A 27,967-nucleotide genomic window follows, 5' to 3' on the forward strand; every position below is an offset into this window, starting at 1 on the left:
TTATTGAATGAATTTACCAATTTGAGTAAAGGGATATTTCAACACATTCTTCAGCTGCTCTCTGAACTGAGCCTGGGTCACTGCATAAATCGCAGTGTTTGTGCAGCAACTCAGGAGCTGTAGCATGTAACCCACTTGCAGCAGAAACATTGGTGGAATTACAGACCGATATCCTAAATTATACAACTGGCTCCAGATCGAAACCACCATAAATACTGACCATAACAATATGAAATTTGCCGAGATAACTAACAATAAAATGATCGATTTCCTTCGGCTCTGCATCTCTGGGTCTCTGCGAATCTCCCCAATGCTGTGAGCCCGGAGTCTGCTGCGTGCTCTGCTACTTACTAAAATGTGTCTGACAGTGAAAGCATTGAGAAAAAGAATCACCACAAATGGGGCAAATGGGGTTAGAATGTGACGGAAGAGCTCGATTGTTATCCAGACCCGAGAGAACCGAATACCATCTGTAACAGAACAAAACCAAGGCATGTTCACCTTCGAATACCGACCTGTAAAAATAAAATACCAGGTGATGTTCTTTAAACAGCTCAGCACAGTCACTGTTCCCAGAACCACAGCTGCCGTTTTCTCGGTGCAATATTTACTTTTCAGCTTCTGGCAACAAATGGCCACAAATCGATCAAAGGTGAAAGTGACGGTGAACCAGACAGAACAGTCTGTGGCTGCAAACAGCAGGACTGCGTGGATATTACACACGGGGATGGACCGCAAGGAATTAAGTTGTTCCAGATAAACAATGGGAATGTGCCTCAATATCAGGTCGAAGATAATGACCAGTAGATCCGCCGCTGCCATGGCCACCAGGTAGCGAGTGACACAATTGGAGAGACCACACTTTCGCCGAGACATGATCCCAATCGTCAGCAAGTTAACTGTGAGGAAGGGAAATAAACAGGGAAATTATACATCAGGCTGTGTGCAAAGTTGCCAGTTTGATTGAGGACTCATTGAGATTTCGATATGTGTTCCTGTGTCCAGTGATGCATTGAAGTGATTGTAGCTAAACTAACAAACGGGATGGTCTGTGAAACGGAGGAAGGCAGGCTAGATTAAATGATAAAAGGAAAACACTGAAATAGTCGTTTAATATTACAAAACTTGAGTATTTCTGAAAATAGAGACATATTCTCGCAGCTTTTCGGCTTAAACACACTCATAAGGACAATCCAAAAGTATATGAATGTGAGGAAAAAACAGTAACTTTATGCTATATGAGAAGAAGGTGCTGCTCAGTTGGCAAGTGAAATCTGATTGGTAGAGGCTCTGCCATGGAGAATGCATCAGTTTCCGATGACTGACCGTTAACTGCTAAGCTTTGTTTGCAATTTAAACCAGGGAGCTTGACTCTGATCAGTTAAGGCATTGCCCGGAGGAATGAGCCAACGAATGGATGTCACTTATTTTGTTTAGCTGAAACAGCAGCATTTACTTTACGTGTTGTTTCTGCCTTCAAAGAACAGGGCTCTGTGTATTAATATATGTAGCTTCCAGTAAGTGCAAATTCGCCACACTGCGAGCCCTAATGGCAATCATGAACTGGTTGTCAGCGCACACTTAGTACACTGAAGATTATTTAGGCACCAGCCAGGGACCAGAGCCTGAGGGTGTGAGCAGTGAGAGGCAGTCCGGGTAGGAGTGGAAGCCATAGCCCAGTAACCGAGGCTAGGAATTTGGTGAGAGCTACTAGCCCAGTAACTGAGGTCGGTACAGCAGGGCCTAGAGCCCAGTAACCGAGGCCGGGGAGCAGCAAGTGCCAGAGCCCTGTAACCAAGGCTGGCGAACAACGGCAGCCACAGAGCAGCAACAAAGGCTGGTTAGAATTGACAGCTCGAGGCCACTAACGGAGGTCGGGGAGCAGTGAAAGCCGTGGGCCAGTTAAGAGGCAGGTGTAATCATCAAAGTTGACTTCAAGAGTTTCATACCAGAATAGGGAAGAACGCCGTGCATAATGCTTAAAGGGGCACAATTCGTTAAGTGTACCCAGGAGGGCTTTTTGAACCAGCACGTAGAAAGTCCTACAAGAGAAGGGGCAGTGCTGGACCTAATCTTAGGGAATAAAGCCGGAAAAGTGGTGGCAGTGTCAGTGGGGGAGCATTTCGGGGATTTTGACGATAACTCTGTAAGATTTAATGAAGTGATGGAAAAGGACAAAGAGGGACTGGAAATTAAAGTACTGAATTGGAGGAAGGTTGCTTTCAATATGATAAAACAGGATCTGGTCAGTGTGGATTGGGAGCAAGTACTAGTAGGAAAGTCTACATCAGACCAGTGGGAGTCATTCAAAAAGGAAATAGGAAGAGTTCAGTGCCAGCATGCTCCAGTAAAGATGAAGGGTAGGACCAATAAGTTCAGGGATCACTGGATGTAACGGGATATAGACGATTGTATCAGGATTTCAGATTCAGAGCGCTGAACACAACGGTGACCCTAGAGGTGCATAGAAAGTATAGAGGGGTGGGTTCATGAAAAAGCACTGGTGGGCAAGATAAGTTGAGGCAGCTGATTGGTAAGTAGGAACAGGTGGGTGTTTCTAGCCTATTTTTACTACTTTCAATCGCTGAATTAAATGTAAAGGTAGGGATTTTAGATTCTGAGTGGTAGTGTATGGAGTGGAATAAGGTTCCTACCCTAATTATTACTCTGTATTAAAGGGTGTAACTAAGGAGCTTATTCTAAGGGTAAGTCAGGGCAATAGAGCTCAGCCCTGTGATATGCTCCTCCTGTGAAGGAGGGAAATCTGAGAAACTTGCCATGTCCCTGGCAACGATGTATGCAGGAAATGTGTCTAGCTGCAGCTACTGGTTGACTGCAATGCGCACCTGGATCTGCGGATGGACTCACTGTGGAGCATACGCGATGCGGAGGCCGTCGTGGATAGTACGGTTAGTGAGGTGGTCACATCACAGGTAATGACGTGTCAGTGATCAAGCATTTCGTGGATAGCTCTGTAAAATTTAAGGTACTTATGGAGAAGGGGAAAGATGCACAGGAAATAAAGTAACTGAATTGGGGGAAGGCCGATTTTAATATGATCAAACAGGATCTGGCCAAAGTGGAATGGGAGAGCTACTTGTAGAAACTCTACATAAAACTAATGCGAGTCATTCAAAGAGAGAATAGCGAGTGTTCAGACATGTATCTGCTAAGGTGAAGGGTAGGACCAACAGGTCCAGGGAACCCTGGATGTCAACGGATATAAAAGATTGGATAAGGGAAAAAGGAGGCTTATGGCAGATTCAGAGCACTGCAAACAGCGGAGGCACTGAAGGAGTATAGAAAGTGTAGGGGTTCTTAAAAGAGTAATTACGAGAGCTAAGAGTGGACATGAAAAAACACTGGTGGGCAAGATAAAGGAAAATCCTCAGTCGTTTCATAATTATGTTAAGGGCAAGAGAATTACCAGAGAAAGTGGAGAGCCCATTAGGGATCAAAGTGACAATCTGTGTGCGGATCTGCTGAGGTTTGCAATGATTATTTTTCATCAGTGTTCACTAAGGAGAAGGACGATGTAGGTGTCGAGATTACGGAGCGGGATTGTGATATACTGGAGCATATTAGCATTGAGAGGGAGGAAATATTAGCTGTTTTAGGGGGCTTAAAAGTGAACAAATCCGCTGGCCCAGGTGAGATATATCCCAGGCTGTTATGTAAGGCAAGGGAGGAGATAGCAGTGGCTCTGACACAAATTTACTAATTCTCTCTGGTCACTGGAGAAATACCAGAGGAATGAGGGCAGCGAATGTGGTGCCATTATTCAAGAAGGGTAGCAGGGATAAACCAGGTAATTACAGGCAGGTGTGTCTGACATCAGTGGTTGGGAATCTATTTGAAGAAATTCTGAGGGACAGGATTGCTCTCCACTTGGAGAGACAGGAATTAATCAGGGATAGTCAGCATGGTTTTGTCAGGGAGATCGTGTCTAATTAACTTGATTGAATTTTACGAGGAGGTAACTAGATGTGCAGATGAGGGTAAAATAAGTGATGCAGCCTACATGGACTTCAGTATGGCTTTTGATAAGATCCCACATGGGAGATTGGTCAAGAAGGTAAGAGTCCATGGGATCCAGGGCAATTTGGCAAATTGGATCCAAAATTAGCAAAGTGGCAGGAGGCATAGGGTAATGATCGAGAGTTGTTTATGCGAGTGGAAACATGTGACTAGTGGTGCACCGCAGGGATCCGTGCGGGCACCCTTGCTGTTTCTCCTGTGCATTAATGAATTAAACGAGAATATAGGTGGTATGATCAGTAAGTTCGTAGATGACACGAAAATTGGTGGTGTCATAAATAGTGAGGAGGAAAGCCTTAGATTACAGGACAGTATAGATGGGCTGGTAATATGGGCGGAGCTGTAGCAAATGGAATTTAACCCTGATGAGTATGAGATGATACATTTTGGGAGGGGTTACAATGTAAGGGAATATACAATGGATGGTAGGACCCTTAGAAGTACAGAGGGTCAGATGGAACTTGGTGTGCTTGTCGATAGATCACTGAAGGCAGCAGCACAGGTAGATAAGTTTGCTAGGAAGGCATATGGAATACTTGCCTTCTTAAGCAAAACATATGAGGGCAGGGAGGTTATGATGGAACTGCAGAAAATGCTAGTTCGGCCACAGCTGGAGTACTGTGTACAGTTCTGGGAACCACACTATAGGAAGGCTGTGATTGCACTGAAGAGGTTGCAGAGGACATCCACCAGAATGTTGCCTGGGCCGGAGCATTTCAGCAATGAAGAGAGACTGAAAAGGCGCGGTTATTTTCCTTACAGCAGAGAAGGCTGAGGGGGATATGACTGAGGTATAGAAAATTATGAGGGGCATTGATAGGATAGATAGGAAGAAAAGTTTTTTTCTATTAGCGGAGCGTCAATAACCAGGGTGCATAGATGTAAGATGAGGGGCTGGAGGTTTAGATGGGATTTTAGGATTTTCTTCCGCCAGAGGGTCATTCGAATTTGTAAGACACTGCCTGAAGGTGTAGTACAGGCAGGAACCCGCGCAGCATTTAAGAAGTATATAGAGGAGCACTTTGAACGCCAGACTCGGGGCCAAGTGGTGTAAAATGGGATTCGAATAGATAAGTATTTGATGGCCGGCACAGACACGATGGGATTAAGGACCTGGTTCTGTGCTATATAACTCTATGACTCTATGACATCTAAGCTGTTAGTGGTGTCAGTGGCAGCTGTGTGTGGTGATTTCACATGTTCCCATTTACACCTCATCTGCACGCATCATTTGTTTATTTACTTCTCCCATTACCATTCCATTTTTCATTTCTCTATCATCAATTGGTGATATAATCTCTCCTGTTTTTCACTCTATTACAGACCATGCCATTTGTACTTTCCTCCACTCCCTCCTTTCCCTGCCTGGCCTAAAATCTGTACCATCTGTCACCTCTCCCAGTTCTGACGAAGGGTCACTGACCTGAAACAATAACTATACTTCTCTCTCCACAGATGCTGTCGGACCTATGAATATTTCCAGCATTTTCTGTTTTTATTTCAGATGCAGCATCTGCAGCATTTTGCTCTTGTATAGAAAGTTAGATATTGGACTGACTGAGAGATTCCCTCACCTGTGACAGGCAACACGGAATTCAATTACTTCAATGCAATAATTGGAAATGTGTCCACTGAAAAATCAATGAAACAAATAATCTCAATCATTACTAAGTTAAGTGTAACAAAGGGAAATTCCCAGAAAAATAAAGTATCAGGTTGGGAGTAAAAACACCAGTTTAAAGAAGTTCGGGGTATTTCTGCTGGAGACAGGATTTAAAATAAAACATCATGACAGTATTAGGAAATAGATTTTTAACAGAACAGGAATTGCAACTGGAATCAGAGAGAGGATTGAAAAATAAACAAAATAAGATTATTGAAATAAAATGCGTAATACCAGATTTACAATAAATCTGACATCTTGTAATTACAGATGAGGACAGTCACAACTTGTTTCTCAACATTGTGGTGAATGGCTGTTGTTCGGTCTGGAAAGGGTTTTTGAGTGATGTTTCCCAGGGTTCAGTACTCGGATCACGGTGGTTTCTTATACACCAGCAGAGATCCGGAAATGCTCGTGCTGAAATGACTATCTATATTGCACTCCCTTTAACTCCCCGTCCGATTCCAATCCAACATTCCCATGCAATCAAACTCATGCCATAACATCCTAAACATTTCAGGCCTCCCATATAATCACCTCCCATTCCTCATAATACACCTTGCTCCCGTGCCATACACAACCACCTTCGTAGATCACCCATGCCATCCCAGCCCATGCCGCCCCATTTAGTTTAACTGAGTTTAGTTTAGTTTAATTTAGAGATACAGCACTGAAAAAGGCCCTTCGGCCCACCGAGTCTGTGCCGACCATCAACCACCCATTTATACTAATCCTACACGAATTCCATATTCCTACCATATCCCCACCTGCCCCTATATTGCCCTACCACCTACCTGTACTAGTGGCAATTTATAATGGCAAATTTACCTGTCAACCTGCAAGTCTTTGGCATGTGGGAGGAAACCGGAGCACCCGGAATAAACCCACGCAGACACAGGGAGAACCTGCAAACTCCACACAGGCAGTACCCAGAATTGAACCCGGGTCGCTGGAGCAGTGAGGCTGCGGTGCTAACCACTGCATTCTGAACTACTGTGACATCCACCCTCAACCCACCCATGCTGTCCCCTCTCCATCCTACCATGCTGTCTCCACTCCTCCCCATAATGGTGGGACACCGCTCTATCTTCATCATCAGTAGCCAGCAGTGGAAGCCATAACTCATTAACAGATGCTGGGGAGCCATTAGAGTAGAACCCGATTAACTGAGGCCATCGAGCAGAGTGCGCTGAAGGCCAGTAACTGAGGTCAATGGGTGGTAAAAGGCGGTGACCAGTAAGTGAAATTGTGGAGCAATGAGAGATGGAGCACACTATCTGAGGCCGGGGAGCACTGACAGCTGGAGCCTAGTAACCGAGCCCGGGGAGCGGTGAGAGCCAGTGGTCAGAAACCGAGGCCAGATGGTGGGGAGGTGGAAATATGATAGCATAAACCCAGTTATTGAGGCCGGCGACGCGGGCGGGGACGGGGGTTGTGAAGGGGGTGCAGGAGGGTGGGTACCAATGTGAGAGCCAGAACCCAGTAATTGAGGCTGGGGAGCAGTGAGAACCAGAGGCAAGTAACCAAAGCCAAGGACCAGTGCGAGCGTGGGGTGAGTAACCGAGGACAGGGAGCATTGACAGCCGGAGTCCAGTACAAAGGCCAAAGAGTAGCAAGAGCCATCGCTCAGTAACAGGGGCCAGGAACCTGCCAGAACGCAGAACCAAAGGGTGCGCACAGCGTGCGCTGGGATACTGAGCATAGTAACCGAAGCTAGGGAGCACTGAAAGCCAGAACAAGGTAACCAAAGTGAGGGAGCAGTGAGAATCAGAGCCTGGTAACCAATACGAGAGATCAGTGTGACCCAGAGCCCAGCAACTGAGGCCAGCGAGCAATGCCAGCTGGAGCCCAGTGAACAAGACCACAGCACAGAGAGCCGGAGCCCAGTAATGGAGACCAGGGACCAGAGATGGCTGGACCAAGGTCTGGGAGGAGAGAGAAGAGTGGGGTCTCATTACCAAGGTAAGGAAGCAGCGATAACCGGCGCTCAGGAACAAAGGTCAGGAACAGGGATGGCTGGAACATATTTACGAAGGCCTGGAAGCAGCGCAAATCAGAGTCCAGGAACTGTGGCTGGGGAAGAGTGAGAGCCAAGAGACAGAGCCACTTATTTTGTTTATCTGAATCAGGAGCAATGTCTGTACATGTGCTTTCTTTCTGCAAAGAACAGGGCTCTGTTTACTAATACATGCAGCTTCATGTAATTGCAAATGTACACTTCTTGGCACACTGAGGATTATTTTGCAAATGCTGCCCAATTACGGAATCACATCTAATGTTGGACACTGTGTTTTAAGTTTTGCAAGCACTGGCTTGTTGGATTCAGCCTGTGCATTGCCTGTTGCGACCAGTGGAAGGGACATGTTTGATACAATGCACCAGTTTTCCATTACATTGGTATGCTTGGGAATGTCCTGATGAGTGCACGACGAACAGCTTCAACAACTGGTCTCTATTTTCAGCAATATTGAAATAGTTCAACTCACTGTGGATCATATCGACCCCTCCCCCATTTTCCTTGCAGAAACTTAGGTATTGAGGCCACTATCTGAGGCAGTGCAGCAACAGCAGGAGCCAGCATCTAGTAACAAGGGCGGGGAGCAGTGAAAGTAAGACACAAGTAACTGAGATTGTGGTGAAGTGAGAGCCAGAGCCCAATAACTGGGGTTGGGAAACTGTGGCACCTGCAGCCCAGTAACTGAGGCCAGGGAGCATACAGGGCGGGAGCCTAGTAAACAAGGCCGGTGAGCAGTGAAAACTGGAGCCCAGGAGCCAACGTCAGGGAGCAGAGAGGGTTGGAGCCTCGTTACCAAGGCCTAGAATCAGCGAGAACAGGAGCCCAATTGCCGAGGCTAGGGAAGAGCGAGGGCCAGGAGACAGAGACCAGTAACCGAGGAGAGCGAGAAGCGAGAGCTGAGGGCAGGTCCGTAGTAACTGAGCCTGGGGAGTGGTGAGAGCCAGAACCCAATAGCTGAGGCCAGGGAACAGTGAGGTCTAGGGGTCACTGCACAGTAAGCAAGGCTGGGGATTAACAAGCCCTGATGCCCATGCGCGGACTGGGGCATAGTGAAAGCTGGAGCCCAATAAATGAGGCCAGTGAACAGCGAGAGCCAGAGGCCCATTGGCCGAGACTGGAGGTCATTGAGAGCAAGAGAACAGTTGCTGAGGCTGGTTGTAGTGAGAACCAGTGCCTAGTAGCCAATGCCAGGGAGCAGCGAGAGCTGGAGCCCGGTAAACAAAGGTGGAAGCAATGAGAGCTGGAGCCGAGGAACCAAGTCCGGGGTGCAGTGAAAGGCGGAGCCTAGAGGCCAATAATGGAGCCTGATCCCAGTTTTCGAGGCCAGGAAACAGAAAAGAAATGTCCACAAATCAATTTCAGGAAGCAGCGCGATCTGGACGCCATTAACTGAGGCTAGGAGAGCGGGAGGTAGTGGCCAGTAACCAAGGCAAGGGAACATCAAAAGCCTGAGCCCAGTATGAGAGGCCAAGAGCAGCAAAAGCTGGAGTCTGGTAACAGAAGCTGGGCTACAACAAGAGGCGGAGTCTGGAGCGCAACAACAGAGCGTGGGGTGCAGCGAGAGCTGGAACCCAGTAATCGATGCCAGGGGCACTAAGTTCTGGAACGCAGTTCTCCAGCCCGGGAAGCAGCAAGTGCCAAAACCAAGTAATGGAATCCAGGAAGCAAAAGGGATCTGGAGCCCAGTCACGAAAGCCGGACAGCAGTTGGAATCAGTATCCAGTAGCCAAGACTGGTGTGCAGTGAGAACAGGAGGGCAGTAACCGAAGAAAGGGAACAGCAAGGGCCGGTGTCCGGTAACTGAGGCCAGCTGCAGCGAAAGCCAGTGCAGTAATAAAGGCCAAAGAGTATCAAAAGCTGAAGCCCAGTAACCGAGGCCAGAAACCAGCCAGAGCCCAGAAGCCGAGGCACTGAGTCTGGAGAGCAGTAGGAAACAAATAACATTGACCGAGGCCAAGAGCCAGCCAGAGCCCAGACTCTAAGGCTGTAAGCAGTGAGAGTCAGAGTCCAGTAACCGAGGCCGGTAACATCAGGGTTTGGAGTCCATTAACCAAGGATGGAAATTATAGTGAGAGCCAGTAGCCCAGTTACTGAGGCTGGTAGTAGCAGCGCCTGGAGTCAAGTAACTGAGGTCGGGGTGCAGCAAGAGCCGGAGCCCAGTAACCATGGCTGGTGAACAACGACAGCCAGAGACCAGTAACCGAGGCGAGGTAGAATCGACAGCCAGAGGCGACTGAGGCTGGGGAGCAGTGAGAACCGAGAGCCAGCAAAGAGGCAGGTGCCATCATCAAAATTGTGTTTATCAATTTCAGATCATAACATCTAATCATGTTATTGTATGGCAGCTGTTTGTCGTGATTTTACATGTTCCCACATACACCTTCTCTACACCCATCATTTGTTTCTTTGCTTATCCCATTGCCATCCCATTTTATGTTCCACTATCGTCATTTTGTGATATAATCTCTCCTGTTTTCCATTGTATTATATACCTTGTCATTGGTACTTTCCTCAACTCCCTTCTTTACCTACCTGGATTAAAAACCGTCCCACCTCTCACCTCTCCCAGTTCTGACGAAGGAAACATTAATTCACTGACCTGAAACATTATTTATTTTTCTCTGTCCTGCGATGGTGTCATACTTGCTGAATATTTCCAGCCTTTTCTGTTTTTATTTCAGATTTGCAGGATCTGCAGCACTTTTCCCTTGCATAGAAAGTTAAATGTTGGACTGACTGAGAGATACCCTCACCTGTGACAGGCAGCGCGGAATTCAATTATTTTAAAGCAGTAATTGGAAATGAGCCCACTGAAAAATTAATGAAACAAATAATCTCAATCGTCACTATGATAACTGTAAACACGGGAAATTATAGGGGATCAGACATTAGGTTGGGAGCAAAAACATCAGTTTAAAGAAGTTGAGAGAGACATGTATACATTTATTAACATAGCCAGTGATGGATCTAATTACTGTACCTTTGACAGTTATTTCTGCTGGACACAGGATTTAAAGTAAATCATCACGACTGTATTAGGAAATACAATAAAAAAACAGCTGGAATCAGTGAATGGATTGACAAGTAAATAAAAAAAAACTATTAAGGTTAACATGAGCAATAACAGATTTATAATAAATATGACGACTGGTAAATATTAATGAGTACAGTTACAACTTCAGTACGTTTTTCATATCAACATTGTGGTGAATGGCAGTTGCTTTTCAGACTGGAGCAAGATTTGTTGTCATGGTCCCCGGGTTCAGACCGAGTATCACTGCTGTTTCTTATCAGCGAGCAGAGATTCAGAAATGTTAGTGCTGAAATTAATATCGATATTGTAACTGTGGCACAGTGGCGCAGTGGTTAGCACTGCAGCCTCACAGCTTCAGCGACCCGGGTTCAATTCTGGCTACTACCTGTGTGGAGTTTGCAGGTTCTCCCTGTGTCTGCGTGGGTTTCCTCCGGGTGTTCCGGTTTCGTCCCACATGCCAAAGACTTGCAGGTTGATGGGTAAATTGGCCATTATTGCCATGCAATCCGTCTCATGCCATATCATCCCAAACATTCTAACATTCTCATATCATTACATGCCATTCCCCATCATACACCTTGTTCCCATGCCGTCCCCAACCACCGTCATATACTACCCATGCCATTCTCACCCCTTACCGCCCCACTCCAAACTACCATGATGTCCATCCTCAACTCACCCATGCCATCCTGTCTCCATCCTACCATGCCGTCTCCACTCCTCCTCCACAATGTCGTCGCACCTCTTTCTCCCATCTTCATCAGGACCGCTGGTGGGAGGCCAGAATACAGTAACAGAGGCTGGGGAGCCACAAGAGTTGGGATCGAGTAACTGAGGCCGATCAGCAGGAAAAGGCGAAGACCAGTAAGTGAAACTGGGGAGCAATGAGAGATGGAGCACGCTATCTGAGTCCGGGAAGCAGTGAGAGTGGAAGCTGAGTAAACGAGGTTGTGTAGCAGATAAAGCTGGAGGCTGGTAACCAAAGCAAAGGAGCAGTGAGAGCCCAAGCCCATTAACCAAGGCCAGGGAGCAACGAGAGCCGGAGTCCTGTAACCGAGGCATGACAGCATTGAAGGTGCAGCCCAGTAACCGAGGCTGGGGAGCCTTGAGAGCCGGAGCCCAGCTTTCGAGGTAAGGGAGCGGTGAGAGCTGGCGACCAGTAACCGAGGCTGCACAACAGTGAGAGCTGGAGCCCAGTAACCGAGGCCGGGGTGGTTGGGGTGGGGGTGGGGGTGGGGGAATGTGAGAGCCAGAGCCCAGTAATTGAGGCCGGGGAGCTGTGAGAGCTGGACCGTAGTACCAAGGTCCGAGCCAAGAAAGAGCTGAATCGCAGTAACAGGGACCAGGAACCAGCCAGAGCCCAGAACTCACGGGCGTGAGCAGTGATCGCTGGTATCCGGAGCCCAGTAACCGAGGCAAAGAACAGTCAGAGCTAGAACCAGGTACCTGAGGCAAGGCAGCAGTGAAAGCCAGAGCCAGGTAACTGAGATGAGGGATCAGTGAGAGTCAGAGCCAGGTAATCGAGGCAAGGCAGTTGTGAGAGCTGAAGTCCGGAGCCATGTAATCGAGGCTTGTACAGCAGACACTTCATAGCAAATCAAGCCACTATCCAATCAGAAAAGTGCAGACAGATAGTAATGTGTTTTATTTTTACAGGTTTTATGTTTTTCATCAATACTTCTGCTAGGATACATTAGCTGACATCTCAGAAATTATCTAATAGACATAAATTGGGCTAACATACTTGTCCTCATTCAGTGATAATTGGATTAATTTTCAAAGGGGCCTAGACAGTAAAATATCCAAAGCCATCGCCATTCACTTGACCTCAGTTATATACCAAAACAACCAGTTACAGTAACGGAGGTAAGGATATGATAGAAAGTTAAGTAGAAACAGAAAATGCTGGAAATACTCAGTCGGTCCGGCAGCGTCTGTGGAGAGCGAAACAGTTAATGTTTTAGGTCAGTGGTACATCGCTAGAACTGGCAGTGCTTTGAGATGTAATAGTTTTCCCTCCAGGCAGGGAATGGGAAAAATAAAATCATCAACATTAAGTTAAAAACAATTCAGATCATAAAATCTGATCTCATTATTGGACGGCGGCTGTTGCTGGTGAATCGGCATTTTCCCATGTACACATCCTCTACAGCCATTCTTTGTTTCTTTACTTGTCCCATTGCCAATTTACATTATAGCATCATCCGTTTTGTCACTTAATCTCTCCTGTTTTCCACCCTATTACAGAGTTTTCCGCTTATACTTTCCTTCTCTCTTTCCTTTCCCTGTCTGGTTTACAATCTGTTCCCTCTCTAGGCACTCCCAGTTCTGACGGGGGGTGGGGTCACGGAACAGAAATATTAGTTATGTTTTCTCTCTCCACAGCTACTTCCAGACCTGCTGAAAATTTCCAGAATGTTATGATTTTATAACAGATTTCCAGGTTCTGAAGCACTTTGCTTTGTATAGAAAGTTAGTTATTGGAAAGACTGAGAGATTCCTTCACCTGTGACAGGCAGCACGGAATTCAGTTATTTCAGAACAATGATTGGAAATGAGTCCACTTGAAAATCACTGAAGCAAGTAATCTCTGTAATTGCTAAGTTAACTGTAAACAGATATTGTCAGAGAAATTGTACACCAGGTAATGAGTAAAAAGATGCGTTTGAAGAAGTTGGGGTGACATTTGTACATTGGTGACCAGATTCAGTGCTGCATATAATTTGTGGCAGGAATTTCCCGATGAAAAAAGGGTTTGAATTAAATACTTTTTTATAGTGCTGGAGCTACATAGCGGGTCTGGCAACATCTGTGGAGAAAGGAATTGAGTTAACGTTTCAGAACTGGAAACGGTTATAAATGTTATCAACTTTGAGTAATTGGTGGTGGGGGAAGGGGGAAAGAAGAGCAAAAGGGACGTCTTTGATAGAGTATAGGGCAGGAAAGATGAAATTAAAGAAATATCCTGCAACAGCAGGCAAAGGGATTGGTAAAAGATCAAGGCATGAGTCCAACATGAGTGTTAATGGCAGAATAATGAACAGCTCTGTCTGAAAGGAAAAACATGAAAAACAAGTTTAAGCCCAGCAGAATGCAAAACAAAATGGCAGTCAAGGTCGAAATCCGATTTTCTCCATTTGGTTTAAAGAAACGGCTGAAGGCACTGGGTACTGCAAAGGTTATGGGATAAGAGCAAAGTACTTCAGAAGCTGGAACACTAAAATGAGAACAGGAAGTACCAGGAATATTTAGCAGGTCTGGCAGAATCTGTGGAGGGAGAAACAGATTTAAAGCTTCAGGTCTGCGATCCTTCATCAGAACTGGCAAAATGAACAAGTGAGATGGGGAACGGGGGAAGTGGAGCAAGAAGGAAGCACTGTGATGGGACAGAGTGAGGAGAGATAAAATGGCAGATGCCATGCAACAGAATGCAAATTGAGTACTAAATAGTTGCAGTAAAAGAGAAAGCATGAGTCCAGAGAGAATGCAAAGGCAGAATATTGAATAGCTGTGCACGAAGGCAAAAACATGAAAAGTAATTTAGAGACTAGCACACGCTTAAGAAATGATATAGATAAATTAAATAAAAGTAATAAATAATCAAAAATAATTGGTCTCATGGTCTGAAATTATTGAACTCAATATTGAGTCTAGTAGACTGTAGATTGCCTAATGAAACAATAAGGCATTGTTCCTCGAGCTTGAGCTAATGTTCATTGGAACACTGCAGCAGGCCAAGGACATACATGTGGCTATGGGAACAAGATGGAGCATTAAAACGGGAAGCTACCGGAAGCTCAGGATCATGCTTGTCGACCGAGCGGAGGTATTCTGTAAAGTGGTTACCCAATCTGTGTTTGTCTCCCAATGTAGAGGAGCCCGAACTATGAGCAGCGAATGCAGTATAGAAAATTAAAAAGAATACAAGTAAATCACTGCCTCACCCGACCAACCCTGTTTGTGGACCAAAATAAGCTGTGCCCTGAGCCAAGCTGTTCCAGTCCAGCTGCAACCCAGCAATGTAGAAAACTGCCCAAGTTGAGAGGAGGTGTTGCTGTAGTGGTATTGTCGTTTGATTAATAACCCAGAGGCCCCGAGTATTCCCCTGTGGACATGGGTTCGAATACCACCATGGCAGAGGATGAAATTTTAAATCCATGAATAAAAAAATCTGGGACTAAAAAGCTAATTTAATGATGGTCATGAAACCATTGTTAAAGGTCACAAAAAAGCAGTCTGGTTCACAATTGCCTTTTCGTGAAGGAAATCCACAGTTCTTACCTGATCTGGCCTACATTTGACTACAGACCCACATCAATGTGGTTGACTCTGAAAATTGTCTAGCAAACCACTCAGTTACACCTCTTCCACGAACATTCACTCCCTCCACCAGCGATGTACAGTGGCAACAGTGTGTACCATCTACAAGATGCAATGCACCAAGGCTGATCAGCCCATACTTTCCAAACATGTGACCTCTTCCACTTGAAAGTACATGGGCAGCAGATGCACGCCAATAGCCCTAGCTGCAATTTCCCCTCTAAACCACACACTATTCTGACTTCAACTATATGACCTTTCCTTCGCTGTCACTGCGGCAAAATCCCAGAACGCCATTCTTAATAGCACTGTGGGTCTACCAACACCACATGGACAGCAGCGTTTCAAGAAGGCAGCTCACCACCTGGGCAATTAGGGATAGGCAATAAATGCTGGCCTGGGCAGCGATGTCTATATCCCATGAAAGCAATAAAAACACTAAAAAGACGGACCTGCTGGCATCGACCTCGGCACTGGAAATGACGACAGCAAATCCAGCCTTGTTGATCCTTACTAACGTCTGGGAGATTCTGTCACAGGTGGGGGAGCTGTGCCACAGACTGGTCAAACAACAGCCTGACAAACTCATACTTTCTACATAATTCCTAACGGACCTTGTCCCAGACACGATTATCGCCATTCATGGCAGGGCAGACCCAAAAGAGGTGGTGGGCCTGTGGGAGGGAGTTGCACTGGGAGTCCTCCACATCGACTCCTGAGTCCATGAAGTCTCATGACACAGTCAAGGAACCTCCTGCTGATTACCACCTACTGCACCCGCTCCCCACCCTCGTTCTCAACTTATGAATCAGTAATCCTCCATGTTGAACACCACGATGATGTAGCACTGAGGGTGGCAAGGGTGAAGAACGCACTCTAGGTGGAGGACTTCAATTCCCGGTAGCTCGGTAGCACCACGACTGGTCGAGTCCTGCAGGTCATAGCTGCTGGACTGGTTCTGCGGCAAGCGGAGAAGGAACCAACACGAGGGGGAAATATACTTGACATCATCCTCACCAATCTGCTTGCCGCAGATGCATCTGTCCATTGGTAAAAGTGACCACCGCAGAGCCCTTGTGGAAACGGAGTCCCACCTTCACATTGAAAATACCGTCCATCGTGTTGTGTGGCATTATCACCGTGTGAAGTGGGATGTCTTTCGAACAAATTTAGCAATGCAAAACTGGCATCCATAAGGCACTGTGGATCGTTATCAGCATCAAAATTGTACTCAAACACACTCTCTAACCTCATGTCCCGGCATATTCCCCACTCTACTGTTACCATCAAGCCAGGGTATCAACCCTGGTTCAATGAAGAGTGCAACAGGACATGCCAGGTGTAGCACCAAGCATACCTCAAAATGAGGTGCCAACCTGCTGAAGCTACAACACAGGACTACTTGCATGCCAAAGCAGCATAATCAGCATGGGCGAGACAGAGCTAAGTGATCCCACAAACAACGATTCAGATCGAAGCTCTGCAGTCATGAATGGTGGTGGATATTTCAATAAATAACTGGAGGAAGTAGATTCATAAATTTCCCGAACCTCAATGATGGGGTAGCGCAGCACATCAGTGTAAAATACCAGGTCGAGCTTCCGGAGTGTTGCTGGAACTGCATCCATCCAAGCAGGTCAAGAGTATTCCATCACACTCCTGACTTGTGCCTTGTGGATGGTTGACAGGATTTGCGGAGTCAGGACGTGAATTACTCACGACGGGATTCCTGGCCTCTGACTTGCTATTGTAGCCACGGTACTTATATGGCTACTCCAGTTCAGTTTTTGGTCAACGATCGCTGAAGCCCCCACTTTCAAAAGCATGGCGGTTACCATTGACCAGAAACTGAACTGGAGTAGCCATATGAATACCGTGGGTACAACAGCAGGTCAGAGGCCAGAAATCCTGTGGGGAGTAACTCACATCCTGAATCCCCAAAGCATGTCCACCATCTTCAAGGCATAAGTCAGGAGTGTGATGGAATACTCTCCACTTGCTTGGATGGATGCAGCTCGAGCAACACTCCGGATGCTCGACAACATCCGGGACAAAGCAGCCCGCTTGGTTAGCACCCCGTCAACAAACATTCCCTCCCTCCACTACCGATGCACAGTGGCAGCAGTGTGTACAATCTGCAAGATGCACTGCAGCAATGCACCAAGGCTAATCAGGCACCACCGTCCACACAGTCCACCTAGAAGGACACGAGCACCAGATTCGTGGAAACAGGCACCACCTTCAGGTTCCCCTCCAAGCCACACACCATCCTGACTTGGAACTATATCACTATTCCTTCATGGTTGCTGGGTCAAAAGCCTGGAACACCCTTCCAAATGGCACTGTGGGTGTTCCTACCCTATATGGACTGCAGCGGTTCAAGCAGACAGCTCACCACCACCTTCTCATGGGCTATTAGGCATGGGCAGTAAATGCCGCCTGGTCATTGACGCCCACATCACATAAAACAAATAAAAAAGTATGTCCTGTACATAAAACGCAGGATAAATCCAACCCGGCGAATTACCGCCCTATCAGTCAACTCCTGATTATCAGCAATGGAATGGCATAGGTCGTTGACAATGCTACAAAGCAGCACTTGATCAGCCGTAAACTGCTCACTGATGCTCAATTTGGCTTCTGCCAGTGCCATGCAGCTCCTGACCTCATTTAACCCTTGATAAAAAGATGGACTAAAGAGCTGAACTCCAGGAGTGAGGTGAGAGTGACTGACCATGACATAATGCCAACATTTGACAGAGTATGGCATCAAGGAGCACTAGCAAAACTGAAACCAGTGGAAATCAGGGGGGAAACTTTCCATTGCTTCGAGTTGTACATAGCACAAAGAAAGATGGTTGTGGTTGTTGGAGGTCAATCTTCTCAGTCCCAGGGCATCAATGCAGGAGTTGCTCAGAGTAGTGTCCTGGGCTAATGATCTCAGTTGCTTCATTAACCAACTTTCCTCCAGCATAATGTCAGAAGTGGGAATGTTCACTGATGATTGCACAATGTTCAACACCATTTGCGACTCCTCAGATACTGAAGCAACCCATGGCCACATACAACAAGTCTTGAAAAACGTCCAGCTTGGGCACATAAGTGGCAAGTGACATTCGCGCCACACAAGTGCCAGGCAATGACCATCTCAAACAAGAGAGAATCTAACCATCTCCCCTTGTCATTCAATGGCATTGCCATCGCTGAATCCCCCACCATCAACATCCTGGTTGTCACCATTGAGCAGAAACTGAACTCGACCAGACAGATAAATGCTTCATCCACAAATGCAGGTCAGTGAACAAAGAACAAAGAACAAACAATGTACAGCACAGGAACAGGCCATTCGGCCCTCCAAGTCTGCGCCGATCTTCATGCCTGCCTAAACTAAAACTTTCTGCACTTCCGGGAACCGTATCCCTCTATTCCCTTCCTATTCATGAATTTGTCAAGATGCCTCTTAAATGTTGCTATCGTACCTGCTTCCACCACCTCCCCAGCAGCAAATTCCAAGCAGTCACCACCCTCAGTGTAAATAACTTGCCTCGCACATCCTCTCCAAACTTTGCCCCTATCTCCTTAAAGCTAAATCCCCTAGTAACTGACTCTTCCACCCTGGGAAAAAGCTTCTGACTACCCACTCTGTCCATACCGCGAATAACTTTGTCAACCTCTATCTTGTCGCCCCTCCACCTCCGTCCTTCCAGTGAAAACAATCCGAGTTTATCCAAACTCTCCTCATAGCTAATGCCCTCCAGATCAGGCAACTTCCTGGTAAACCTCTTCTGTACCCTCTCCAAAGCCTCCACGTCCTTCTGGTAGTGTGGCGACCAGAAATGCACGCAATATTCTAAGTGAGGTCGAATTAAAGTTCTGTACAGCTGCAGCATGACTTGCCAATTCTTATACTCTAAGCCCCGACTAATGAAGGCAAGCATGCAGTATCCCTGCTTGACTACCTTATCCACCTGCGTTGCCACTTTCAGTGACCTGTAGACCTGTATGCCCAGATTTCTCTGCCTGTCAATACTTCTGAGGGTCCTTCCATTTACTGTACACTTCCCACCTGCATTAGACCTTCCAAAATGCATTACCTCACATTTGTCCGGATTAAACTCCATCTGCCATTTCCCCGCCCAAGTCTCCAACCGATCTATATTTTGCTGTATCCTCTGACAATCCTCAACACTATCCGTAACTCCACTAACCTTTCTGTCGTCCGCAAACTTACTAATCAGACAAGCTACATTTTCCTACAAATCATTTATATATACTGCAAACAGCAAAGGTCCCAGCACTGATCCCTTTGGAACACCACTAGTCACATCCCTCCATTCAAAAAAGCACCCTTACACTGCTGCACTCTGTCTTCTATGACTGAGCCAGTTCTGCATCCATCTTGCCACCTCCCCTCTGATCCTGAGTGACTTCACCTTTTGTACCAGTCTGCCATGAGGGACCTTGTCAAAGGCTTTACTGAAGTCCATATAGATAACATCCACTGCCCTTCCTTCATCAATCATCTTTGTCATTTCCTCAAAAAACTCAATCAAATTAGTGAGACATGACCTCCCCTTCACAAAACCATGCTGTCTCTAGCTAATACGGTTGCTTGTTTCCAAATGGGAGCAAATGCTGTCCCGAAGAATCTCTCTAATATTTTCCCTACCACTGACGTAAGGCTCACCGGCCTATAATTACCTGGATTATCCTTGCTACCCTTCATAAATAAAGGAACAACATTGGCTATTCTCCAGTCCTCTAGGACCTCACCCAGGCTGGTAATTCTGTGGTGAGCACCTCACCAACTGTCTTCTCAATGCCTGTACACCATCTAGAAGGCTCAAGTCGGATGTGTGATGGAATACTCTCCTTTTGCCTGGAAGGGTGCATCTCCAACAACACTCAGGAAGCTCGATATCATCCAGAGTGGCACCCAATCTACCACTTTCAACACTCACTTCCTCCACCACCAAGGCACCTTGGCAGCAGAGTGTACCAAATAGAAGAGGCGCCTTCGGCAGCACCTTCATTGGATAGACACATGGATGAAAATGGAATACTGTAGGTCAGATGGTTTCACAGGTCGGCTCAACATCGAGGGCCGAAGGGCCTGTACTGCGCTGTAATGTTCTAATTCTAATTCCAAACCCGTGAACATGGGAATGCCACCACCTGCAGCTTCCTCTCCAGGCCACACACCAGCGTGCATTGTAACTATATCAACGTTCCTTCATTGTCGCTTTGTTATAATCCTGGAAGTCCCTTTCTAACAGCAATGTGGATGTACCTACCTGATGCGGACTGCAGTGGTTCAAGAAGGCCGCTCACCACCATCTTCTCAAGGGCCATTAGTGATGGGCAATACATGCTGGCCTGGCCAACGACGCCAACAGCACATGATCGAATAAAAACATAGTTGTTGAACTTAATATTCAGTCGTGAGGACTTTAGAATGCCTAAAAGGAAGATGAGGTGCTGTCCCTCGAGCTTCCGTTTACATTAAATCATTCTGATTGGACTGGCAAATAGACTAAAAGGAAGCATCGATTTCAGCTGGAATCAGCAATTGATCCAGAACTTGATAAAACATGGATTTATCGGATTGCATTAAACATGAGTAAGAAAGGGAGGCTTTGCATTGAAATAGCGCCTTTGACGACCACCGGACATCTCAAAGCGTTATACTGACAATGCAGCATTTTTGAAGTTCAGTCACTGTTCTCATCCAGGAAACGCAGCGCCCAGTATGCAGACAGCAAACTGCCAGAAACTGCCGAAATACCTGTTTTTCTGATGTTCACTGAGTGACACATATTGACCAGGAGACCAGGAATGGCCTCCAATCTCTTATTTGAAATAGTGCCACGGATTCGTTTGTAACCACCTCAACAAGCCTTGGGTAGTGTCTCTTCTGAAAGCTGGCACGTCCAACAGTGCAGCTCTCCCTCAGTATTACACTGTCATTTTGTGCTCAAACCCGAGATTGGGACTTGAAGATAGAATATTGTGATTCAAGTTAGTAACTGGTTGCTAATAAATCAGCACTACACTCAATATTGATAACAGAATTCAGGAGATCATTTACCAACATTTTAGTGAATAGCTGTTTTTGGGACCAGAGAGAGCTTTCCAGTGGCATTCCTCAGGGTTCAGGACGTTGACCACTGCTGTTTATGATATCCATGAATGACTTCGGGGTACAAAGCACAATATCGAAATTTGTAGAAGATGTGAAGTGTGGAGGTCGAGAGAAAAGTGAGGAAGAGTTGTTATCTCTGGGTTTTTGCCCGTGCCACGTGATAACGAAGCGAGGAAGAGGGAGAGAGAGGAGTTGAACACGTGGCTGTAGGAGGGAGGGTTTTGGTTTCCAGGATAATTGGGGCTCTTTCTGGGGTAGGTGGGACCTCTACAAACAGGATGGTCTTCACTTGAACCAGAGGGATACCGATATCCTGGCGGGGGTGGGGGGGGGGGGGGGAGATTTGCTTGTGCTCTTCGGGGGTGGGGGGTGGGTTTAAACTAATTCAGCAGGGGAATGGGAACCTAAATTGTAGTGCCAGTGTACAGGATGTTGAGAGTAGTGAGGTCAGGGAAAAGGTTACAAGGACGCAAGAGGGCACGAGCAAGCAAGAACCTGGTTTAAAGTGTGTCCACTTCAACGCCAGGAGCATCCGGAAGAAGGTGGGTGAGCTTGCAGCATGGGTTGGTACCTGGGATCTCGATGTAGTGGCCATTTCGGAGACATGGGTAGAGCAGGGGCAGGAATGGATGTTGCAGGTTCCGGGATTTAGATGTTTCAGTAAGAACAGAGAAGATGGTAAAAGATGGGGGAGGGGGGGGGTGGGGGTGTGTGGCATTGTTAATCAAGGAGAGTATTACAGCGACAGAAAAGACGTTTGAGGACTCGTCTACTGAGGTAGTATGGGCCGAGGTTAGAAACAGGAGAGGTGAGGTCACCCTGTTGGGAGTCTTTTATAGACCTCCGAATAGTTCCAGAGATGTAGACGAAAGGATAGCGAAGATGATTCTCGACGGGGGCGAGAGTAACAGGGTAGTTGTTATGGGGGACTTTAACTTTCCAAATATTGACTGGAAATACTATAGTTCGAGTACTTTAGATGGGTCAGTTTTTGTCCAGTGTGTGCAGGAGGGTTTTCTGACACAGTATGTAGACAGGCCAACCAGGGGCGATGCCACATTGGATTTGGTACTGGGTAATGAACCCGGCCAGGTGTTAGATTTAGATGTAGGTGAGCACTTTGGTGATAGTGATCACAATTCGGTTAGGTTTACCTTAGCGATGGGCAGGGACAGGTATATACTGCAGGGCATGAATTATAGCTGGGGGAAAGGAAATTATGATGCAATGAGGCAAGATTTAGGATGCGTAGGATGGGGAAGGAAAGTGCAGGGGATGGGAACAATCGAAATGTGGAGCTTATTCAAGGAGCAGCTACTGCGTGTCCTTGATAAGTATGTACCTGTCAGGCAGGGAGGAACTTGTCGAGCGAGGGAGCCGTGGTTTACTAAAGAAGTTGAAGCGCTTGTCAAGAGGAAGAAGAAGGCTTATGTGAGGATGAGACGTGAAGGCTCAGTTCGGGCGCTTGAGAGTTACAAGCTACCCAGGAAGGATCTAAAGGGAGAGCTAAGAAGAGCAAGGAGAGGACACGAGAAGTCATTGGCGGATAGGATCAGGGAAAACCCTAAGGCTTTCTATAGGTATATCAGGAATAAAAGAATGAACAGTTAGATTAGGGCCAATCAAGGATAGTAGTGGGAAGTTGTGTGTGGAATCAGAGGAGATAGGGGAAGCGTTAAATGAATATCTTTCGTCAGCATTTACAGTAGAGAAAGAAAATGTTGTCGAGGAGAATACTGAGATTCAGGCTACTAGGCTAGATGGGATTGAGGTTCACAAGGAGGAGGTGTTAGCAATTTTGGAAAGTGTGAAAATAGATAAGTCCCCTGGGCCAGATGGGATTTATCCTAGGATTCTCTGGGAAGCTAGGGAGTAGATTGCAGAGCCTTTGTCCTTGATCTTTATGTCGTCATTGTCGACAGAAATAGTGCCGGAAGACTGGAGGATAGCAAATGTTGTCCCCTTGTTCAAGAAGGGGAGTAGAGACAGCCCTGGTAATTATAGACCTGTGAGCCTTACTTCGGTTGTGGGTAAAATGTTGGAAAAGGTTATAAGAGAGAGGATTTATAATCATCTTGAAAAGAATAAGTTCATTAGCGATAGTCAGCACAGTTTTGTGAAGGGTAGGTCGTGCCTCACAAACCTTATTGAGTTTTTCGAGAATGTGACCAAACAGGTGCATGAGGGTAAAGGCGTGGATGTGGTGTATATGGATTTCAGTGAGGCGTTTGATAAGTTTCCCCACGGTGGGCTATTGCAGAAAATACGGAAGTATGGGGTTGAAGGTGATTTAGAGCTTTGGATCAGAAATTGGCTAGCTGAAAGAAGACAGAGGGTGGTGGTTGATGGCAAATGTTCATCCTGGAGTTTAGTTACTTGTCGTGTACCGCAAGGATCTGTTTTGGGGCCACTGCTGTTTGTCATTTTTATAAATGACCTGGATGAGGGTGTAGAAGGGTGGGTTAGTAAGTTTGCGGATGACACTAAGGTCGGTGGAGTTGTGGATAGTGCCGAAGGATGTTGGAGGGTACAGAGGGACATAGATAGGCTACAGAGATGGGCTGAGAGATGGCAAATGGAGTTTAATGCGGAAAAGTGTGAGGTGATTCACTTTGGAAGGAGTAACAGGAATGCCGAGTACTGGGCGAATGGGAAGATTCTTGGTAGTGTAGATGAACAGAGAGATCTTGGTGTCCAGGTACATAAATCCCAGAAAGTTGCTACCCAGGTTAATTGGGCTGTTAAGAAGGCACATGGTGTGTTAGCTTTTATTAGTAGGGGGATCGAGTTTCGGAGCCACGAGGTCATGCTGCAGCTGTACTAAACTCTGGTGAGACCGCACCTGCAGTATTGCATGCAGTTCTGGTCACCACATTGTAGGAAGGATGTGGAAGCTTTGGAAAGGGTGCAGAGGAGATTTACCAACATGTTGCCTGGTATGGAGGGAAGGTCTTACGAGGAAAGGCTGAGGGACTTGAAGTTGTTTTCGCTGGAGAGAAGGAGGAGGAGATGTGACTTAATGGAGACTTTTAAGATAATCAGAGGGTTAGATAGGGTGGATAGTGAGAGTCTTTTTCCTCGGATGGTGATGGCAAACACGAGGGGACATAGCTTTAAGTTGAGGGGTGATAGATATAGGGCAGATGTCAGAGGTAGTTTATTTACTCAGAGAGTAGTAGGGGCGTGGAACGCCCTGGCTTCAGCAGTCGTAGACTTGCCAACTTTAAGGGCATTTAAGTGGTCATTGGATAGACATATGGATGGAAATGGAATAGTGTAGGTCAGATGGTTTCACAGGTCGGCGCAACATCGAGGGCCGAAGGGCCTGTACTGCGCTGTAATGTTCTAATTCTAATTCTAAGTCTAATGGAATTCTAAAGGGAATAGCAGAGCAGTTGTGTGGGCGGCACAAGGACACCAATATGCATTGGTAACACGCCATTATTGTAAGTAAACTTGCCAAGGTGTGTGGCAGAAGCATAAGAATACCAAGTAAGACACTGAGCTGTTATGATGTACATTCTGCTATATTAAGCTATTTGGCCAAAATCATGGACAAAACGGTACGCTTTAATGGGTGTGGGAAACGAGAAAAGCGCCTGAGAGGGGAGGTGAGATTTGGACAGGGAATTCCAGAGCTCAGGGCTGAGACAACTGATGGCAAGTCCGACAATGGTGAAGCGATTACAATTAGCGATGCATGAGGAGCCAGTTCTGCATGAGCACAGATATCGAGGATGGTTGTGGAGCTGGAGGAAATTACAGATATATAGAGAGGCGAGACCATGAGGGGGTTTGAAAACAAGGAAAATCATTTTCAAATCAAGACTTTTGTTAACTGGGAGCCAGTGTTGGTCAGCGAGCACTGAGGTGCCAGGTGAAAGGGTCATGGAGCAACTTAAAACATGACCAGCAGCGCTTTGAATTATTTCATGTTTATGGAGGGTAGAATGTGGGAGAGCAGCCAGGAGTGCATTGTAATCGTCCAGTCTGGAGGGTTTCATCAGATCGAATGTGGCAGAGTGAATTTCAAGTACTGTTAAGGAGTTGGAACTGGGCGATCTTATTAAAAGTGTTTGATGAAGCAACACATAAAATTCTTGCGACCAAAATTGGAAATCATGGGATTATCGGATCAATGGCTTCACGGCTCGGATTTTGGCTGAACAACAGATAGCAGAGAGTAGTGGAGAAAGCTTGTTTTTCAGTCTGGAGGGAAGTTCACAGTGGGGTTGGGACCGCTGCTGTTTTGATGTATGTTAATGTCATGGGCATTTGTACACAGGTGAATAATATCGAAGTTTTCATATGGCACGAAACTGGTAAATGCTAATCAACAGTGTGAAGGACAGTAACCTATTTCAGGAAGACAGAGACTGACTGGTGAGATTCGCAGCCACCTTGCAAATGCAATTTAACACTGAAATGTGATGAGACACCTGCTCTTAAGACATGTGAGGAAACGGCATTTAAACTGAACAGTTCAATTTTCATGCGGATGCAGGATTAAAGGGACCTGAGTTATCCGTACCCAGAACTTTGAAAGTTGCAGGACAAGTTGGGAAGTCTTTCAAAAACACAGACTCCTCGACTTTACAAATAGAGGCACAGAGTAACAAAAAATCATAATATTTCTTTTATCCATCATTTGTTAGTTCCCAGCTCAAGCATTGGGTCCACTTAAGAGCATTGCACTTTGGCAAGGATTTCAAGGACTTAGTGGAGAAGTGGAGGGAGTACCAGAGATCAGAACCTACAGTTGCATGGAGAGATTGAAAAAGCTGGGATTGTTGTTTCTCGAGCAGTGAAGGGTAAGGGGAGATTTAATATAGAAGTTCAAGAAGATTTTGATCGGGTAATTAAGGCAAAACGTTTTCTCGTGTCAGAAAGTTCAGTATTAAGAAAACATAGATTTCAAGTAATTACCAAAGAACCAGTGCGGAAATGAGGAAAATTCTCTTACATAATGAGCTGTTGGCATCTGGAATTTCCTGCCTGCAAACATGCTGCTAGCAGATCCAAAAATATATATTTCCAAAGGAAATTTAGCAAATACATCAAAATGAAAAGAGAAAACAAATCAATGCCATAGTCTGGGGAAAGTGGAGGTGAGGTGAATAATTAGATAATGTTTTTCAAAGAGCCAGAATGGCCACAACAGGCAGAATATCCTACTTTTGTGTTGCATAAATCTAAATGACCAGTTTCTTGTTGAATCGGAGGCACCACGCATAATGCTCCTTGGTTAGGTGTAGGTATAAAAAGCGGCCCTGGAAACTCTGGAAAACATCTCCTTTTGCAACTCTTAAATTTCTCTGCAGCCTCTAATGAATTGATTGGTAATGTTGCAGACCCAGAGGTACTGCAATTACAGTCCTCAATCTTTGACTGGAGTAGGGTCACTAAATCCTTTGGCCTCCCTGAATGTCTGCAACAGCTCACAAAACAACCTCAAGAAAACCATCCACAGCACCTCCACTAACTGTGCAATAGCAGGCATAAGTCAAAAGCCTGCATGTTGGATACCTGGGACTTTTAAATAACACTGGAGGGGGTTTCTCGTGCTACTGAACGCATGTTCAACTGTGGGTGACTAACACGGGAGTACAGTGGACATGAACTAGAGTCCTGAAAAACATGGGGAACTGTGCAGGACACGCTGGACGTGTACAACAGTACAAAAGAGATATTTTATGGATCCAGGTTTCCGTAGCATTGGTGCCAGGGAAGGATACAGAAGAAAATAAATTCATTCTAAAAGGCGAATTAGAAAAAGTCTTGAAGGCAACGGATTTGCAGGAATATGAAAAAATAAACAAGGGAAAGGGACTAATTGTTGCGATGAGGCCATGGAGGGATTTAAACACAAGAAATATAATATTAAAATTAAGGTCTGCCAGACCGGAGCCAATGTAGGTCAGAGAGCACAGGGATGATGTGTGATCGGGACTTGGTGAACCTTAGGATACAGGCAGAAGCAGTTTGGATGAGTTGACGTTTGGAAAGCTATGTAACTTGGATGATGGCCAGGATAGCAATGGGATAGTCAAGTGCGGAGTTAGCAAAGGCACAGATGAGGGGTTAATGTAGCAGATGGGCTGAGACAGAGGTGGAGCTGGGCAATATTCGAGATGTTGGTAGTTGGCAGCGTTGGTGATGGAGAGCATAAGGGGTCGGAACTCAGCTCCGGGTTGAATAGAACACAGGGGTTGTTGACAGTCTGTTGCATGTTCAGTCATTGGCTAGGGAGGGAGATGCAGTTCATGGATAGGGAACAGAGTTTGTGAAAAAGATCGGTGAAATCTAAAATTTCAAGTGCACTATTTCAGTGAAACAGCATTTGCACATCTAACGTCTGGAAATAAAGACTTACCAGGGGCAGCAACAGCAGCAAAGATGAGAAAGTAAATTACAACAACTGTATTTCAATGAAAAATAGTTTGCATATCTGATAGCTAGAAAGAGAGACGTACTAGGGGCAGCAACATCAGCAAGGAGCGAGGGGTAAATGAAAAGAACAGTAGTGCAGTTAAACATGACTATGGAATTAATAGCTGGATATAGCATCTTACCAGGTACACCAACAATAGCGAGCAATGGGTAGTAAATGTATTGAATAATCAGAAGTGCAAAATAGATCCGCCATTTTAATGGTAGCCCAGTATAATTGGCAGAAAGATGATCAAAATCCCAGGATAAACTCCGGTTCATTGTTGTAACATTCCCATCTACTGTTCTCATATTCTGGCCCAT

At 46.0% G+C, this 27,967-nt stretch overlaps 1 protein-coding gene across 1 annotated transcript; it reads right to left on the minus strand.

Moving 5' to 3' along the window:
- Window positions 1-27,967, minus strand: LOC137362358 (probable G-protein coupled receptor 139). Its single transcript, XM_068026770.1, has 2 exons — window positions 27,787-27,967; window positions 1-899 (listed from the first exon to the last, which is right to left on the minus strand). Exons 1-2 carry the CDS (start codon window positions 27,965-27,967, stop codon window positions 1-3), a joined length of 1,080 nt encoding a protein of 359 aa, XP_067882871.1.

The sequence above is a fragment of the Heterodontus francisci genome, unplaced genomic scaffold (assembly GCF_036365525.1).
Source record: "Heterodontus francisci isolate sHetFra1 unplaced genomic scaffold, sHetFra1.hap1 HAP1_SCAFFOLD_236, whole genome shotgun sequence".
Classification (NCBI taxonomy): domain Eukaryota; kingdom Metazoa; phylum Chordata; class Chondrichthyes; order Heterodontiformes; family Heterodontidae; genus Heterodontus; species Heterodontus francisci.